Source organism: Geospiza fortis, unplaced genomic scaffold, assembly GCF_000277835.1.
Source record: "Geospiza fortis unplaced genomic scaffold, GeoFor_1.0 scaffold413, whole genome shotgun sequence".
NCBI lineage: Eukaryota > Metazoa > Chordata > Aves > Passeriformes > Thraupidae > Geospiza > Geospiza fortis.
Window position 1 is genome coordinate 1,472,132 of NW_005054386.1, and position 16,350 is coordinate 1,488,481.

General features: G+C 41.5%; 1 protein-coding gene across 3 annotated transcripts in view; it reads left to right on the forward strand.

Moving 5' to 3' along the window:
* SLIT3 (slit guidance ligand 3) overlaps nucleotides 1–16,350 on the forward strand; it is a 483,855-nt gene that overhangs the window by 276,529 nt on the left and 190,976 nt on the right. For all 3 annotated transcript variants that reach the window (XM_031060566.1, XM_031060568.1, XM_031060567.1), the window contains 2 exons: nucleotides 9,587–9,658; nucleotides 14,000–14,163. In XM_031060566.1, the coding sequence (XP_030916426.1) occupies nucleotides 9,587–9,658; nucleotides 14,000–14,163 (236 nt within the window). The remainder of the gene's footprint in view (nucleotides 1–9,586; nucleotides 9,659–13,999; nucleotides 14,164–16,350) is intronic.

Below are 16,350 nucleotides of genomic sequence, written 5' to 3' on the forward strand. Positions count from 1 at the left end.
CAAAGACCTGAGAAAATTTCTTGATTCAAAAATAAAAAGGAAAGCCAGTATTTCATTTGCAGTTTTTGAGTTTAGAAGAAAAACTCATTGGAGAATCCTTCATTCAAAAATAAAGCAGTGGCAGAATAATTTCAGCCTGCATTCTCCTGTCTTCGCACCAATGCTTTTATATTTTAATTCAGGCTGAATGGAATTTGTATTTTCTGCCTAGAATTAAAGTGCCATGTAAGAGATTGAAAAGCTGATTGAAACTTCTCTAAAAAGCTTTTTCAACTCTCACTAGGCATAGATGTTAGAAAGAATTGGGAGTTGCAACTGGTATATGTATTTTGTACAGCTGATAGAGGTGATTTGATTGTGTGGGAAAATAGCAAAGTTAGTGCCAGAAAGAGCAACTTCCTCTAGGGGAAGCAATAAGACATTTCATGTCAGACCACGTGAATGACATTCTTGATTTAAAATCTAACAAAGTACACAATTAAATTTGTACCCACTTTCTCTGTATCAACTTTGTTATGTTTTATTTTACCTTATCCTATTCTCTGCTTTATCTTGTTCTGGAATATTTTATTTATTTAGGTGTTGGTGTAAGTAAATTCAGGCATAATTATATGGATGTGCATATCTAAAAATATCTGTAAATTATCTATAATTATCTATAATTTATCTATAAATTCATGGCTAAATGTAACACCTAAAGGTTTGGCATTATGTTACCAAAATCCTTAATTTTGCTCATGCTTGTTTTTTTCCTGGCCTCTTGCCCATTTCCACTGATTCCCAGTCCCAATTTCTTTAGCTGGATAACTTGCCCAGCATTTTCTTGCTTCAAGTCCTCTTTCTCCCTCTTCCCTGCTCTTAACCTCAGCTCCTGAGCTTGCCCATCCCAGAGACTCCAGCCAAGGCACAGCCAGACTCCAGGGAGAATTAATGCAGTAATTACAGGACTTAAGTTAATATGCCCTAAAGTTATTACTATAGGCAAGTGTGAGCATCCTGGTTCTTGCCAGGTGACAAAACAGACGTTTTAAACAAAGAATCTATTATAATGACTCAATTTCCCTAAAGCCTGATGTTTTTGAAAGTAATCTCACTCCTTGAAAGAGGAAAAAAAATCTGCCTTAAACATCTGGCCTTTATAATAAGCTTAAATAGCTAAAAATCTGACAGTTATATGCAAATTAAAATTAGCCACAGAATGGGAAGAACCAGGCAATTGTAGCAGTAAACACTGTCGGCAGTTTTGTGTATAATTCTGTGCTAAGCTTATTTACTTTATTTTTTCCATACATTTCTAAAATGAAGATTTGCTTCCCTCTGAATCCTTGAGATGTTCATATTTCTGATGTCAGCCTCCCAAGTTAACGACGCAGGAGCCTCTCACGTTGCTGTGATGAGAACATTTGTGAACACATTGTCAAAAGACTAATACTAGAACAGAAACCACAAATTGGCGACCAGTTATTTTTATTTCAGTGGCTTCTTCGTGTCACCTGGAGCCTATTTAGACCGTTATTTGCCTGGGCTAATATTGTGTTTAAAAATAGCACTTTTCTGGTGCCAACTCGTTTTAGAGTTGGGTACAAATATTGAGACAAACCCCCAGCTGTTATTGCTTGTGCTGCTAATTTGAGGTGTCAGCTCAGAGCTCTGCTGCTCTGTGGCAGTGAATGAGGCCCCTTGTGAGATCATTATGTTTCCTAACAGTGCTGAGGAACAGATTAATCAGTGCAGCATCAGTTGCTTTCATTATCTGCCCACATGGTAGTTGTGGGCTTTAACTTAAACAGTCTGTGGTGAGATCAAGGAATTGAGTACAAGAGGCACTCGGGGCTCACCACAACTCACAGGAAATGCAGTCGAGTTTTGGGCATTGCCTAACAAGCAAACCTTGAAAATCAAGGGAGGCTGCACTCAATGCTGAGGGATGGAGGGCTAAAGCCACTTTGCTTTTTCATCAGAGGCCATGAGAAACAGTAAATATTTAATTCAATACAAATTCCTCCTGACCTGTGTGAAAAATAGCTCTTTACAGCTATTGGAAATATAGCTCCTTTTGCCCTGCAATCTGAAAGTTAATTACAAGCATTAATTATGGCAGTGTTTGAAACTCAAGTCTTGTGTTTATTACTATATATAGACTTAGATTTACTAAATATAGATTTAGATTCACTTTTTGGAATTGTTGCTCTTAGTTTTATTGGGTGCTATATCAGGGCTGGAGGGGGTCAGAATTGTCATCCATTGTCCCTCCCTGGGGCAGGCCCATCCAATGCCATTCCTGACAGGGATTCATTTACTATTTTATTACAGGCTTCCCTCCCAATGGCTGCACACTCTGTAACATCTCTTTTCTCTATTTTTCCTGTTCTTATTGTAAGAAACATTTTCCCTATATCTAATGAAAATCCCTCTTTCTGAATTTTAAACCTGTTACTGCTTTGCTTACCCCCTGCCTGTGTGCATACAAGGAACAGAGGATGTCTTTTTCCATTGCAGTGACATTTTATGTAGTTGAATGGAGGTTTAAAAGTAAGTGATGTGAAACTGCTAACACAGAGGTCTAAGGTAATGGCACTGTTAGTGCTAAATTATGCTGCTGGTCAGCTCCCAAATTCATGTTTCATCTCTGCATTTCAGACAGACCCTGAGATCCTCCTTTTATCTGCCTAAATACTGATGGTCATCTCTAATCTTGCACAGACTCAACTGTTTCACTCCACATGTGCACTGGGAGAAAAAAGATTCCTTCACTTTTATTTACCAGCACTACACAGACAGACAATCCCCCCCCACCCCGAAACTTTGGGGTCTTGGATAAGTCATGTTTCTGGCACTGCCAGGGACAGAGCAGTGCTGTCTTCTGAGCTCCACTGGCAACTTAGGCAGAGCTGTTCAGCTTTTTCTTTTTTTTTTTTTTTTCCTTTTTTGCCTCACTTCACCCACTTCTGAGTAGATGTAACATTATCAAAAAAAACCCAAACTATTAGCACAAGAGGCTTAATTATGCTTGGAGATGCCTTGGTTAAGTCTGAATGGATTTCCTGGTCTCATTTAGTGGATGTACGGTTGCACTGGGGATAGGAGCTGGGAGCCATGGCAGTAATCTGGGAGTATGACAGTAATTCACTCCTGGGAACATTCCCAGCTGCAGACACACCATTTGTAGCTATCCATTGCACGCACATGGATAATAATCTTGCATTAGGCCCAATTACATGGTGTTATGGGCACACAACAGGGGGATTACACACCCAGCCAGGAGCACCCCATGACAGAGCAGGGGGGTAATTGGAGGAGACAGAAGGAAATGTTGGTTGTTAGTGCTCCCAGTGCTGCAGGGCCTGGCACAGCTCAGCCCCACCAGCCTGCTCCCCTTGCCTTTGCTGCTCCCTTTCAGTGCCTCACTTTCAAAACCCAGGTTTATCACAGAGGGAGTAACCCAGCACCACCTTTTCACAATGTGTTGAGAGAGTTTTGAGTGGGAAAAGGAACTGAACATCGTTGTTTAATTTAGAGTGAAGCCCACAGACACATGGAAGCCTGTGCTGCCAAAGAAGGGCTGGAGTTTGTAGGATTCATGATATCGAATCCTGTGGGTTGGAAACCTGTAAAAAATCTGCACTGCTCAAACATAAAATGCACCCAAAAGCAGCAATAATCCAGTGCATGAGATGGTGCCTTTGCAGATCTCTTCCTCCATTTACAGGATGTCTCACAGATGAGATGGACCCAACCCTTTTAAGACACCACTGGAACTGCCCAAGGAGCCAGTAAATGGGTCTGAATATTTCTTTCTAACTGAGAATTTTGCAAAAGCTGTGGTGTCTCATGGTCAGCCAAATGTGACACAAAGCAGCCTGGTGTGGATCAAAACCCTGAATGGCCAGCCCAGCAGGCCTCTTGTAACCATGGGAGATGCTTTTGAAGCCTTGGGGAAAAGTGTTTTCCCAATTGGAATTGAGTTTGAATGAAAATGTCTCAGTTTGATTAGCTGTTTTGCTAATCAGCTGCAGATGTGGAATGGGAAGGAAACCAGCCCCTGTTACTGACAAGTAGCAAAGGGCATCTTCAGCATCCCACAGGCTCTCCCCTGCCCCTTCACTTGAGTCTGTTCTGGTTGAAACAAGAAGGAAGCAGCACTGTGGCTATTGCGCTGGACTGATCCACATTATGAAAATGCATTGTACTTAGAAAAATGGACACCTGCATTGTTGTTTTTTTCCTTTTGTCAATGATCAACTAGGATACCAGAAATTTTTTTTAAGCTGGGATGTAGCAGGTGGTATTGTCATCACTGTTGTGTGTTAAGAAAAAAAACCAACCCTCCTGTGCATTTTCCTGCTCAAGTGTGACTGGAAAACATTAGGACAGTCACTTTTTACTAAATAGTTAATGTTTCAGATATTTCTGTTGTGTTGTGTAACATTTTCTGTCAGAGGAGATCCTTTTGGTACTAAACCAGATTAGATCACGTGGACATGCTGTCATGAAAGTATCTGATTTCAGATGAAATTTTCATCTGATTTCACATGAAATAGTTGACAGCCATTCTGATGTTTATTATATGCTCTTAATTACATTAATTGAATTCTAAGTAATGGAAGCAAAATCTTTGTGTGATCTGTGATATACAGAATTGAGATTGAATATTGACCTGACAGCCTGGGGTTTCTGCTCTTTGAATTCATCCAAGGGACTTGAAAGGTGCATAGAGATTCTGAGTATTTGAAATAAAATACTTGTACTATTAGTAGGGTTCAAAATTTAAGTAGTTTCCTTTTTTCTCAAGGCATCTGCCATAAAAGTTGTGTGATTCTAGATTTATTCTAAAATTAAGAGTATTGGTTTTTTTTACTCTAATCAGTCCTGTGCAAGGTGGAGAAAGGTGTAAAGGATAATGCATAAATATTATTGGAAAAGCCACAGACATGACAGTCATTCCTGCAGGCTAGTGATTTTAATGTATTTACACTGAGTCTGGAATTACCAGCTCTGTGTCAGGGAACTGCAGTGGTGTTCATGAATTTGGAGCAAGTCAGAAGAGAAAAAAAAAATGCAACTGCATGGAATCAAATTTGCACCAGAAGTTTGAGGAAGGAGATAAGTAATTGTTTTCAAATCGTGACAGGATTGCATAGGGGCTATAAATCAGCTTTATATTTCAGAAGGAGGGAGGCAGCTCCACGAGTGCCTGTAGCCAGTTTGGGCGAGTGGCAGAGCAGTGAGTTAGGAGAGCAGCTCCTCTGGGGCTGTAAATTGGAGTCAGTGGGACTCTGACAGCTCTCAGTGGTGGGGGCTGTGCCACCTCAGAGAGTGCTGAGCTCACCTTCTGCATCTTCCAAGTAGTCCTTGGAGGATCCTTAGGGCTGCTGCAGTCTGCTTCTGCTTACCCTGCAAGATGTGACAAGGATCACAGCCCAAGGTGGGAAGTTGGCTGGCATAAATAACATTGTCTGTAACCCCAGTTTCCTGAGTCAGCATTCTGGGTGTGAATAGTTTACAGGGAGAGGACTTCTGAATGAGAGGGCAGTGCTTTGCCAAGGGATGTGCTGGGGTCTGGAAGAGGTGGGTGGTTTAAGGGGCTGAGGACCACTCAGCAGGATGTGTGTCCACTTATGATGTTGGAGGAGTCAGAAGATTCTGGAATTCCTATTTCTCACAGCTTCCTGGTATTTATGGATCTCTTTCTATGGATTTGAATTTTGGGTGGATCAGTCTGAGGCTGGGACCTTGGAGCATACAGCAGACAACTGGAGCATCATTTATTTTTTCCCTTCATGTGCTAAAAATGCTGCTTGTGTTGTGTGTTCAACCCTGCCAGGGCACATCTCTTAAAAAATCATTGCTGGGAAGGAATGATGTGCATGATGGAAAGCCTTGCAGGATGTCTCTAGAGCACATCTTTACCTGAACACATTCCCATGCCAGAGTTGCCCTGCCTGGGAGCTGAGAGCTGTGCAGCCAGAGCAGCACGGTTCAATCCCTGCAGCTCCAGCTGGGCTGTGGTGCAGGCAGTTCACTGGCAATTAGTGCCCTTTGCAGTGTTTGGCCTCCTCTGTTCTGAAATAATTGCTGTTATCATAGATGTTTTATTGCCTTCATTATGGTTAACATTTAAATATCAATGAAATAGTATTCTACTAAGTTATCTGTGCAGTGGCTGTCTGCTAGAGTTATCCCTGAAATTTGTGTGTAAAGAGAATATTAATTTAGTACTGATTTAGGATTCTTAGAAGGAGGGTTATATATTTGTCAATGAACTATGGGGAGCCTTTGCTTATTTGAAAATAAGCAAGTATTTGAAACCTTTGCAAAACCTGAGCCACTCTCATTATCTTGTGAGCAGAAATGCTGTGTGACTGGAATAATGCTTAGCCTGTTGAATAGAAATATTTTAAGAACCTGTAAAATATTTTTGAATCATCAAGTCCTAACAGGTGACCTTTCTGCATGCAGATGAATTGCACTGGGGGACAGGGATGTGTTCTCTGCCCTCAGTGCAGAGGGAAGCTCACTGTCACAGCCTGCTCTGCCTGAATCCAATCCACATCCTTGAGAAAGAAATAGGAAAATCTCTCTTGAATTCCTATGGCCCCCATTGACTCCTGTAGTGCCATATGTGACTGATTCAGACATCAGCTACGTCTGTGATTTAATGTTTGTGAGCTGACTTCACATGTGGCTTTTATTTATCACTGCATACCTAAAATCTTCCATCCCAGTGCATAACTCATTTTAAAGTAACAAGCAGCAAAAGCACAGGGTTGTCTCAGAACTATATTTTTATGTTTACAGGGGAAAAAAATGGTGATGCATTATAAATTCCATTTCTGAGCCCTGTTTGAACTTCCCAACATGTAAAGAGCAAACACATACAGATACTGAAGGGTGGGTGTGTTGGTGTATTTATTCATGCACTCTCAGTGGGTCTGTTCCCTTTCTGAAATTGTTGTTCAGGCTTGTTTTTGGCTCATGGACCACAAAAGACTTTGGTTCCATCACTGGGTAAATAAGGTAATGGAGCACTAGCATTGTATGACAGAGAGGTTCATTTTGCTCCCTACCATCTGCCCCAGTGTGATGTGAGCTGTCCCTGTGACCTTAGCAGGGATTGAGGCAGGGCTTGCAGCCCTAACCCTGCTGCTCAGGGTGCCACAGCACAGCAGAGCCCTGCAGGCTGCCAGGCACAGCTGGCAGCTCCAAGAGCTGACTTCCAGCCCTCCTGCTGGAACTGACAGTATTTCTCTCTTCATCTTGCCCTTTACATTTTTAGTAGGCTGCCTTTGAGTCCTTGGGCATTGGGAGCCTGAATCCACAAACCCAGTGGTTTGTACACCCATTGGTCCCAATACTTGGCTGTGTGTTGCTTGTCCAATTTTTAATATCTTTGAGTTTTCCAGAGGATCTGGAATGAATACTACATGTTATACTCTAAGTTATCATGTGCTAAGACTGACAGCTCTTATCAGCCTGTTGTGTGAACGTGTGTGACTTGACTGATACAGATTTCTGGCAGCAGACCTCCCATGCACAGTCCAGATTTCCAAAGCTCTGCTTTTACTGACATAACTCTCTCTGCTCACAGATTTGGAAAGGAAGGGAAACTTTGCTGTGTTGGTGCAGTTTGATGTCATGGGTATGTCATCCCTCAAGCTGGCTCCAGATTGCCAGTGCATCCATCTGGTGCAGCACTGTGCTGGAATACCAGCTCTGGAGACTGCTTGGGTGCTGTCCTGCCAGGATGCAGCACAGCAGCAAAACAAGCTGCCAGTGTCAGAACTGCTCCCACCCTGCTCCTGAGTGGGCCTGTGCAGAGCCAGGGTACCCTGCAACCTCCTGGCTTTGCCAATCTGTGTGTGTGTGTCTTCCTGTGTACCCAAAACCCAGTCTTAATAGGGTAAAATCTAATTAGCTGTAATCTGCTGATGTTTTAGATGATGGCTCTGCCAAGGGATTTCTAGGCAGAATTGTAAAAATGGTTTTTGAATTGGCAGATGACCCAGAAACAGAGTTAACTCCTGGAAGACTTTTCTAGAGCTTTGGATTAAATGTTCTATACAAATACATGACATTGGAATAGCTAAGTAGTTCAGGGAAGGATGAGGTGCTGTCCCTGCTTCAGCAGGTATGTATTTAGGTATTCTTCAGCACAGACATAAGCACACAAAAGCACTGTCTTCTGCCAAAGTGACCCTGTGGAATTCTGTGCCCCTTGTAGAAAGTAGAGGCTGTTCCCTGCCCTACTGCATGTTTCAAACAGGCAGGGACAGGACTGGCCACGCTGAGACACTGAGTGACACCAGCCCTGTCACATTCTCATGACAAACTGTATTTGCAGATTTGGTGCTCTTGCAGCATGGCAATTATGCCCTGTTGAAGTGCTTTCCATTTCCTGTGCTATCTTGATAAACTTTATAGCTTCTAATTTGCTGGAGAGTCATTGATATAATTAGGAGCTCCACAAATGGGAGCAGCACACTCAGCTGATGGTAATCTCAGTTCATTCTTCCTGAGAAGCTCTAAGGGGGTCCCTCCAGCAGTCCAGATTTCTCTTTAGGCTCAGCTTTGACAGAGCAGCAGCAATCCTTCTGTGCCTGGGTCAGGACATGCTTTATTACAGCCTGCTCCACTCCCCATCTATTTTTTCCTGAGGAAGGGGAGGCTTGGGAGCCCATCCATCCTTGTGTTTCTGAGGAGCAATGGGACCTGTCTGTCTGTGTCAGCAGGCTGTGCTAACAAGCCTGGCAGAGCCAACAGCTCTCTTTTGGTCACAGTACTTCCAAATCCTTCAAACTGCCTTTAAATGCTGTGCCCGAGTGTGTTGTCCCTCCACTCACATTGTATTTGCTGGGAAATGCCCCAACGAAGGCAGGAGTGATGAATCTGACTCCATATTCTCAGAAGGCTAATTTATTATTTCATGATACTATATTATATTAAAAAATACTATACTAACTATACTAAAGGATACAGAAAAGATACTATCTCAATGCTAAAAAGATAATAATAAAAACTGGTGACTCTCTCCAGAGTCTCAACACAGTTTAGCCCTGATTGGCCAATGAGTCAAAACAACTCACAGCAGAATCCAGTGAAACAATCACTTGTGGGTAAACAATCCCCAAACACATTCCACATGAGCACAACAGAGGAGAAGCAAATGAGATAAGAATTGTTTTCCTTTTCTCTGAGGCTTCTCAGCTTCCCAGGAGAAAATCCTGGGCAAGGGGATTTTTTCAGAGAATGTGAATGCCACACACTCAGGCTGCACCAGGTTTTCAAAGTGGCAGCTGGACAGACAGGTCTGGATCTGTTCCAGTAGTTGATAAAAACTCATTTTCTGTACCCCTCTTTACCCAGACGTGGCAAACAGTGACCTGCAGCCATCCTGATGCTGCTGTTGGTTGCTTTCCCTGAGCAGCATCTTTCATGGTATGTCACAAATTGTCACAGCTATCAGGGAGTGTGCCTTGCTGCTTGCCAAGAATTTTAACAGGTTGTTTCTGTAAATGGTGTGTTGGTGAAGAGATGCAAATTATTGACCAACCTATTTTTTTTCTCTTTTTTTTTTCTCTCCTAACAGTACCCTCAACAACAACAACATCACCCGCATTCCTGTTACCAGCTTCAACCACATGCCAAAGATCAGGACTCTGTGAGTAGGATCTTCTCATTTTATAATGCAATCTTGATGCTGTAAGCCAACTTTTTGGCTATTTGTCATCTGTGATAATCTCCTTTATCAGTCACTCAGGGGCTGGGTGGCTGCAGGGCTGGGGAGCCCCTGGGGAGCCCAGGTGGGGCTGTGAAGGGGCTGGTGCCCACAAAACCCTGAGAGCCTCTGTTCTGGAGCTGCCCAGCATTAAGTAACAGTCAGTTTTATCAAGATTTTGAATTTACCCAGAAAATAAACTGGCTTTTTTTTTTTTTTTCCCATGGGAAAATCCATAATGTGAAATGTGTTCCAAGCTGGAGCATCAGCAAGATCGTAAAAACTGCTCAGATGGATCAAATTATTGAGTTTTGTTAATATCCTGTGTTTAAATCTCATTTATTCTTTTCAAATTCAGAATGCTAATTTCTGAAACAAGGCATTTTTAAAGAAGATGAAAAAAGCATCTTTCCAGATACTTTCTGAAACAAAATGTCACTTATTCTGATGGATTTTTTTCTTATAAAAGCTTCTCTTATATCAAATCCATTTGTTTTTGAGCTGCATGCCATTGCACTGGAAAAGCTCTGTTCCTTAGTAGATCAAAATACAAAGACTGTGAAATTAGACTAAGCATTTGTATAATTTAGCCATAGCCTACCAAAACCATTTCCTTAAGTAAATTATTTCTTTAAATTCCTTTAGGGAATACACAGCTTCAGGAAAAGTCATGTCTAAACAAAGCACCCCTGTTTTTCCTCCAGATTCTCAAACTCATCCAAGATGTATTTAATTCTAGAGGCAAAGAAAGGGAAATAGTATCTAGCCTGAAAATTTTCTGTGCCACTGAAAAAATACAGTACTTTAGGGATGCTATGCATGCATGTGTAAAACCATATTAAATAAATTAACAGAACGGAAGGAAAATGGCTCTTACTTATGTCAATCTCTGTAAGATAACCTCTGACTTAAATTTGCATTCTTCATCAAGTGATGACATTATTACATCTTAATGTAAGTAATTAAATGGAAATGAGATATTTGTCTTTTAGAAGAGAATGGCTAAAGAAGATAAAGGTGTAGAGTTAAGGTTCCTGGAATTTTGCCTTTTCTTATTCAGAAGATTTGCCTGGCTTTTCCAGATTAGCCACTCTTGTCTGTTAGCAGAGCTCAGTGCCTTCAGTGTCTTCTGCCATTTTCCCTTTAGTTTAATTTCAGAGATGGCTTTGTATATAGCTCCCTGGAGACTTACACCGACTAATCCCCCTCTGCTGTAATTAAGGGGAAAAAAAAAAGAAAAGAAAAAAAAGGGAAGAAGTCATAAATAGGATTTATAAAGGGAAGCTTTTCTATTGAATTCTGAGAGACACGTTTTATAGAACATGAATGCTGCCCCACTCTAAAAGGATTTGCTGGAAATTTAATTTTGGGACTATGGATAAAAGGGCAACTTAGGCAAACTTGCATTTGTATTCATTCACCTGATGTTCTGTAAAGTCAGTTTCATTCAATATCAAATGACAGGTTCCAGTCTCCACAGACTGCCAAATAACACACAGCACCCCTAGCAGGGCAATGTAGGAATTTAAATAAAGATACTGTTTGGGGGAAGATGTTAATATTCTCTCAAGTTTCTGGTTGGAATGTATAATGAATTATATTCTCACAGTTTGGTGACTTCACTGTTTCCTTAAAAAATGGTCATCAATGTGTCCACCTTCTCAAATAGCCTGACACTTAGATGTACTTCTTTGGGGGAGTTTTTTGTAGGAAATGCCTGCTCTGAATGTTCCTTAAGTAGGGATGAGCTCTTCTTCCAGTCAGCTGAGGCCCAGTGCAGTGTGGACAGTGTTTTCCTTTGTGTCTGTTTTACACTCTGGTGAGATCCATTAGCAGGATATTTGGGGATGCTCCTGCTGCAGCTAGTGTGCTCTGATGGTTCTGTGAATAAACAGCTTTTCTTCATGGCTCTCAAAACAATCTGCCCATGGTAGAACAGAGAGAAAATATAAAAAGTATATTAACCTTCAACATGAGCACTCAGGGGAAAGAAGAAAAAGGGTAAAATGCCAGGAAGTTTTGAAGCATTTGAAGAATTCTTTGCTAAAATCAGCTCTTCTGTGCTAAGATTTTTTAGTTAGCTGTCTTCTCTGTTCTTAAGTTTCATTGATTTTTAGCCTTGATTGGAAGTGACAGGAATTAGTTTTTATTGATCTGCTTTCCTTTGCTTGAAACAGCTTTATTTATGATAAAGCATGTTCCCTCTGCCTATTTGCTTAATGGTAAGTGTCCTGTTGTCTCTGCATCTGTGAATTACTGCTGAGACAGGTAATTACATTATTTCTTTTCATTTTTTTTAATTTAAGGGTAAACTGAAAATGTGTGAAAGCACTTCAGTGTTTTATGTGTTCCCAGGTTTATAATATTTTTGAAGTACTGTGAAAAGTCTTCTTGAGGCTGTATTTATTAGTTTAATTATCAAAAATATATTCTGATAGGCTGTTTTGTTAAGATAGGGTCTCTAAATGATCTCCTCTCCAAGTGGAGTAGCTGTGCCAAAAGACAAGGAGGGCTCTGCTGAGGCAGAGAGATGGTGGTTTGCACTGCTGAAACAGGAACCCCCAAAACCCAGATAAATCAATTTATTGAGGGGGAAAAAACAGCTCACAGAACTGGAGAACTGCCTGACCCTAACCCTTTCAGTGAAATAGTGCTTTTCTCACTGATGCCTGCATGCAGGGGGTGCAAGGAATGGCATGGGATGAGCTCAGTTCCAGAAGGAAGGAGATCCTGAGTATCATTGTTGATTGCTGTGGTGGGAAGGATGAGACTCTGAGGGCTTAAATAAAACACTGACTCTCTTAGGTTACAACAAATTCTGACTTAGGATGATTTCTGGCTAGATGATATTTATGTATTTATTTGTTCTTCAACAAAAAGGCAAATTAATGGTTCATAACAGCTGAGCATTTTACTAGAAATCTAACTTGCTGCTGCTCCAATTAAAGAGCTTCACAATCTCTAAACTCAAGGTCTTCTAGCAATCCTTGTAGAACAATTACATTTTACAGTACTCCCAGGAGATTAGTGCTTTCCATCTCTACAGGATAAACTCCCAGCTCCAGATTTGTGGGGTTTTTTTTTCCTTTTCCTTTATTGTGGCTGTCCACCCCAGACATACAAATCTGGGGACTGTCAGCCCGGGCGCCACTGCTGGGCTGAGCTGCTGCTGTGCTGTAGGGACAGCTCACAGACAGACAGTTCATTTCTTGGGAGCATGGACAAGGCTAAATCTGGTGCACACCAATTGTGTGCCTGTAATATTAGTGAATAATGCTTTGTCTAACCATTTCTGACAGGATTTTTAATCTGGTTCATGATTTCATTTAGTGCAACACTCCAAATGCATGAGTCATTACAGGAATGAAATAATTAATGTCCTGGATTTTTGTTTTGACCTAAAGTTTGGTGGCTGTTTAAATGACCAGGTTTGTTCCCTGAACCCATCATCATTTTGCAGATGTGATAATGGTTCTGCAAGTCCTGGCAGGGAGCTGCCCATGAGTGGGTCTTTCATGAGCTGAAAATTCCTTGTAGATCCTTTATACTTGTGTTAAATTACTGCAGGAAAAAGAGCATTGATGAACTTGTACAGGCAACACAGGAACAGAAATGGTATCAATAGCCTCTGAAGTTTTATTTTGCCTGTCCTTTCCCAGAATATTCTGAGTTGGAAGGGATCCATAGGAGTCATCAAGTCCAAGTCTTCAGTGAATGGCCCGTGCAGGGATCATACAACCCTGGTGTTACTAGCACCATGCTCCAACCAACAGAGCTAATGTGAAGAGGTTCTCTCTCTCCACCTCTCCCCAAAGGATGGAGAAGAAGGGAGAATCACTCATCATCCTGTTCTTGAGCCTGGTCCTCATGTTTAGACAAGCCATTATTTGAATTCACTCAGAGATGTCACATTGATGCAGCTCTTTCTGATGTGAAATCACAGACCAAGCGATTACGTGGAGCAATCTTAAATTCTGCACATTTTTTTGTCTCTAGAATGGCCGGCTGCAGGTGGATCACCACTGAACTGATTTTTTGAAAATATTACAAATAATAGCACAAACTTCTATCTGACCTTTGTATAATATTAAGGACAGCCAAGCCCTGACTCGTCTGTAAGCAAGAACCAGGGGTGATCCCACTGAAATGGCAGCAGAGAGCAGGGCAGGCTCGCTGTCGATGGCTCCCCTTGCGGGTTTTGTTTAGAAAACTCCAGTAACTGTGTGTTTGCTGTGTGTTTTGTTCAGAAACCCCCAGTAAGTGTGTGTTTGCTGTGTTTTGCAGGCGGCTGCACTCCAACTTCCTGCACTGTGACTGCCACCTGGCCTGGCTGTCGGACTGGCTGCGCCAGCGCCGCACCATCGGCCAGTTCACCTTCTGCCTGGCGCCCGTCGGCCTGCGCGGCTTCCTCGTGGCAGAGGTGCAGAAGAAGGACTTTGTCTGCTCTGGTAATGCTGCCAATCCTCCTTTAGCTCATATCTGCCTCATGTCTCCTTTATCTACCTCTGGTTTTATGTTCCCATAAAAAAAGCGACGTGGAAAATGGCTGTGTCGCGTTCAAATGCAAACACAGCAATCCTGTTTGGTTTTGTTGATGCTAAACTGTATGGGAGGAGATCAAATTGTTGGTTTTTTGCAGCTTTGTGAGAATTATTGGATTCCAGTTAACATTTTGGTTCTCAAATTACTTCTTCTGCTTTAACATTGCCAATGATATCAACATAAGAAATCAATTATGTGTGGATAATTTGGTATTTCTCAAGGGAAGAGCTCTACAGCTGACTGGAATACAAAGGAAAGGAAATAGAAAATGCATATCTGAGTCTGTTGACAAATGATTGGACTTTAGAACGTGAGGAGCAGATTTTATCCCAGGGACTGAAACAGGGATTCTTAGGGAGCCAATGCACTTTGCTGTTGTACAAGTTTCCATGCTGATAAATGGGGCTGATGATACTCACAAATCATGTGTCTGTATGTTGGGTCTATTCATCAAGTCTCTGGAACTGCACTTGGTTCTTGTAGGATTGAAATACATTTTCCTAAAAGGAGAAAAAGAACAAAAGAAAAAACGACAAAAAGTGGAAAAAGAAATCTCTGAATTGGGTTGAAAGAAGGGATGTGGTGGAGGAGCAGCATGGCAGTGTGTATGCTGTGGGAAAAAAAGACACCAGACATAAGTTTGGAGGTGGTTTTGCAGCCCCAGTGGTGACACAGAGGGTTTGTTATGGAGATGATGTGAGTCTGAACCTTGACTGTGAGTCCTGTGCTGTTTTGTTCCTTATCTCTCACAGCCTGAGAGCCCCAAAGCTTTATCCCATGGCCACATGGATTGGCTGATGGAAATACAGTAGAGCTGTTTGTGCCAGAAGTGTTTTAGGAATGCCTTTTTTCTGCCATTTACATGTGACTAAGAGAAATGGTTGCATTTAGAGAAAGAAGAAATGTTTGACCCCACTCAAGCATGGTTAATTAATGCCCAGCCCAAAGGTGTGCTGAAGTGTTATGGGCATGTGGAAAGTGAAGTTGTGCATAGTGCTCATTGAGACATGATATTTCAGATATTTCAGAGTGCTGAGCAGATTCTACTGTAGGGGAGATGATAGGCAGAATATCAGATAAGTTATATCAAAAGTTTAACTAAAGAAAAAGTTTAGAAATCTAACAGTCTTGGGAGAGGAAGGATAAAACGAATGGATAAATGAATGAAGCTATTAGCAGAAGCTAATTTTACCAAAAAGGCAACCACAGCTTTTTTTTTTTTTTCTTTCCTCTTGTGAAATGGAGTTTCAGATGGAGCATGAGTTCAGCTATTTGGATTTATGATACAGTGAAGTGGAGGAAAATGAGTTGTTTAAGTCAGGAGAAGAGATAATAATTGCTGAATGAGAAATGTAATGTGAACAGAACTCATTTAAATGGGGTTGTCTGTGCAGACTGAGACTTCCAAAAGTGACAAGGTTTTTAACAGTTCCCTGTTGGACCAAGAGGGTATTGGCATTCTCTCATGATCTGCCTGCTTTAGTAAAAAATACAAAATCATGAAAATTCAAGGAAAGAAATTTTCAGTGAGACAGTCCATCAACTGTATCCCTGTAACTCTCATTTGGGAAATGAAATGAAATGTACTGAAAAAGAAATTCATTTGGAGAGCTCATTTTAGTGGTGGATTTAGCTGAGAACTCAGCTTAGAACATGCTAGTTCGATAAAAACCTACATGGACAGCTAGTTTAAAGAGGATATAAATCTTCCCTTCTCCCCATTACAGCTCTTATATCTGATTTTACAGCATAATTTGTTAATGTGTGAATATGAAGTCAAACCAGGACAGGCAGTGAAGAGAGAACTGAACTTGTCCCTGTGCAATGGAATTTTGTAGAAATTAAGGTTTTGTGAATTACTGTAACCAACCTCGAGCTGGCAGGGAGAGCCACCTTGGCATCCCTTCTAGTTAGGAGGAGCTGAAATTCAAAGTGGTGAGCTGCTCTGTTGAAGTACAGGTTCAGGACATCAAGCATTTGTGGTTTTATGGCAGTGGGAATATCACAGCAGCCAAAAACCCCTCAGCTTTTCCTTCCCTGTGAAATGGACTCCAGCAGAGCATTCCAGTTCAAAACTGGTGCTGCTGGATGCT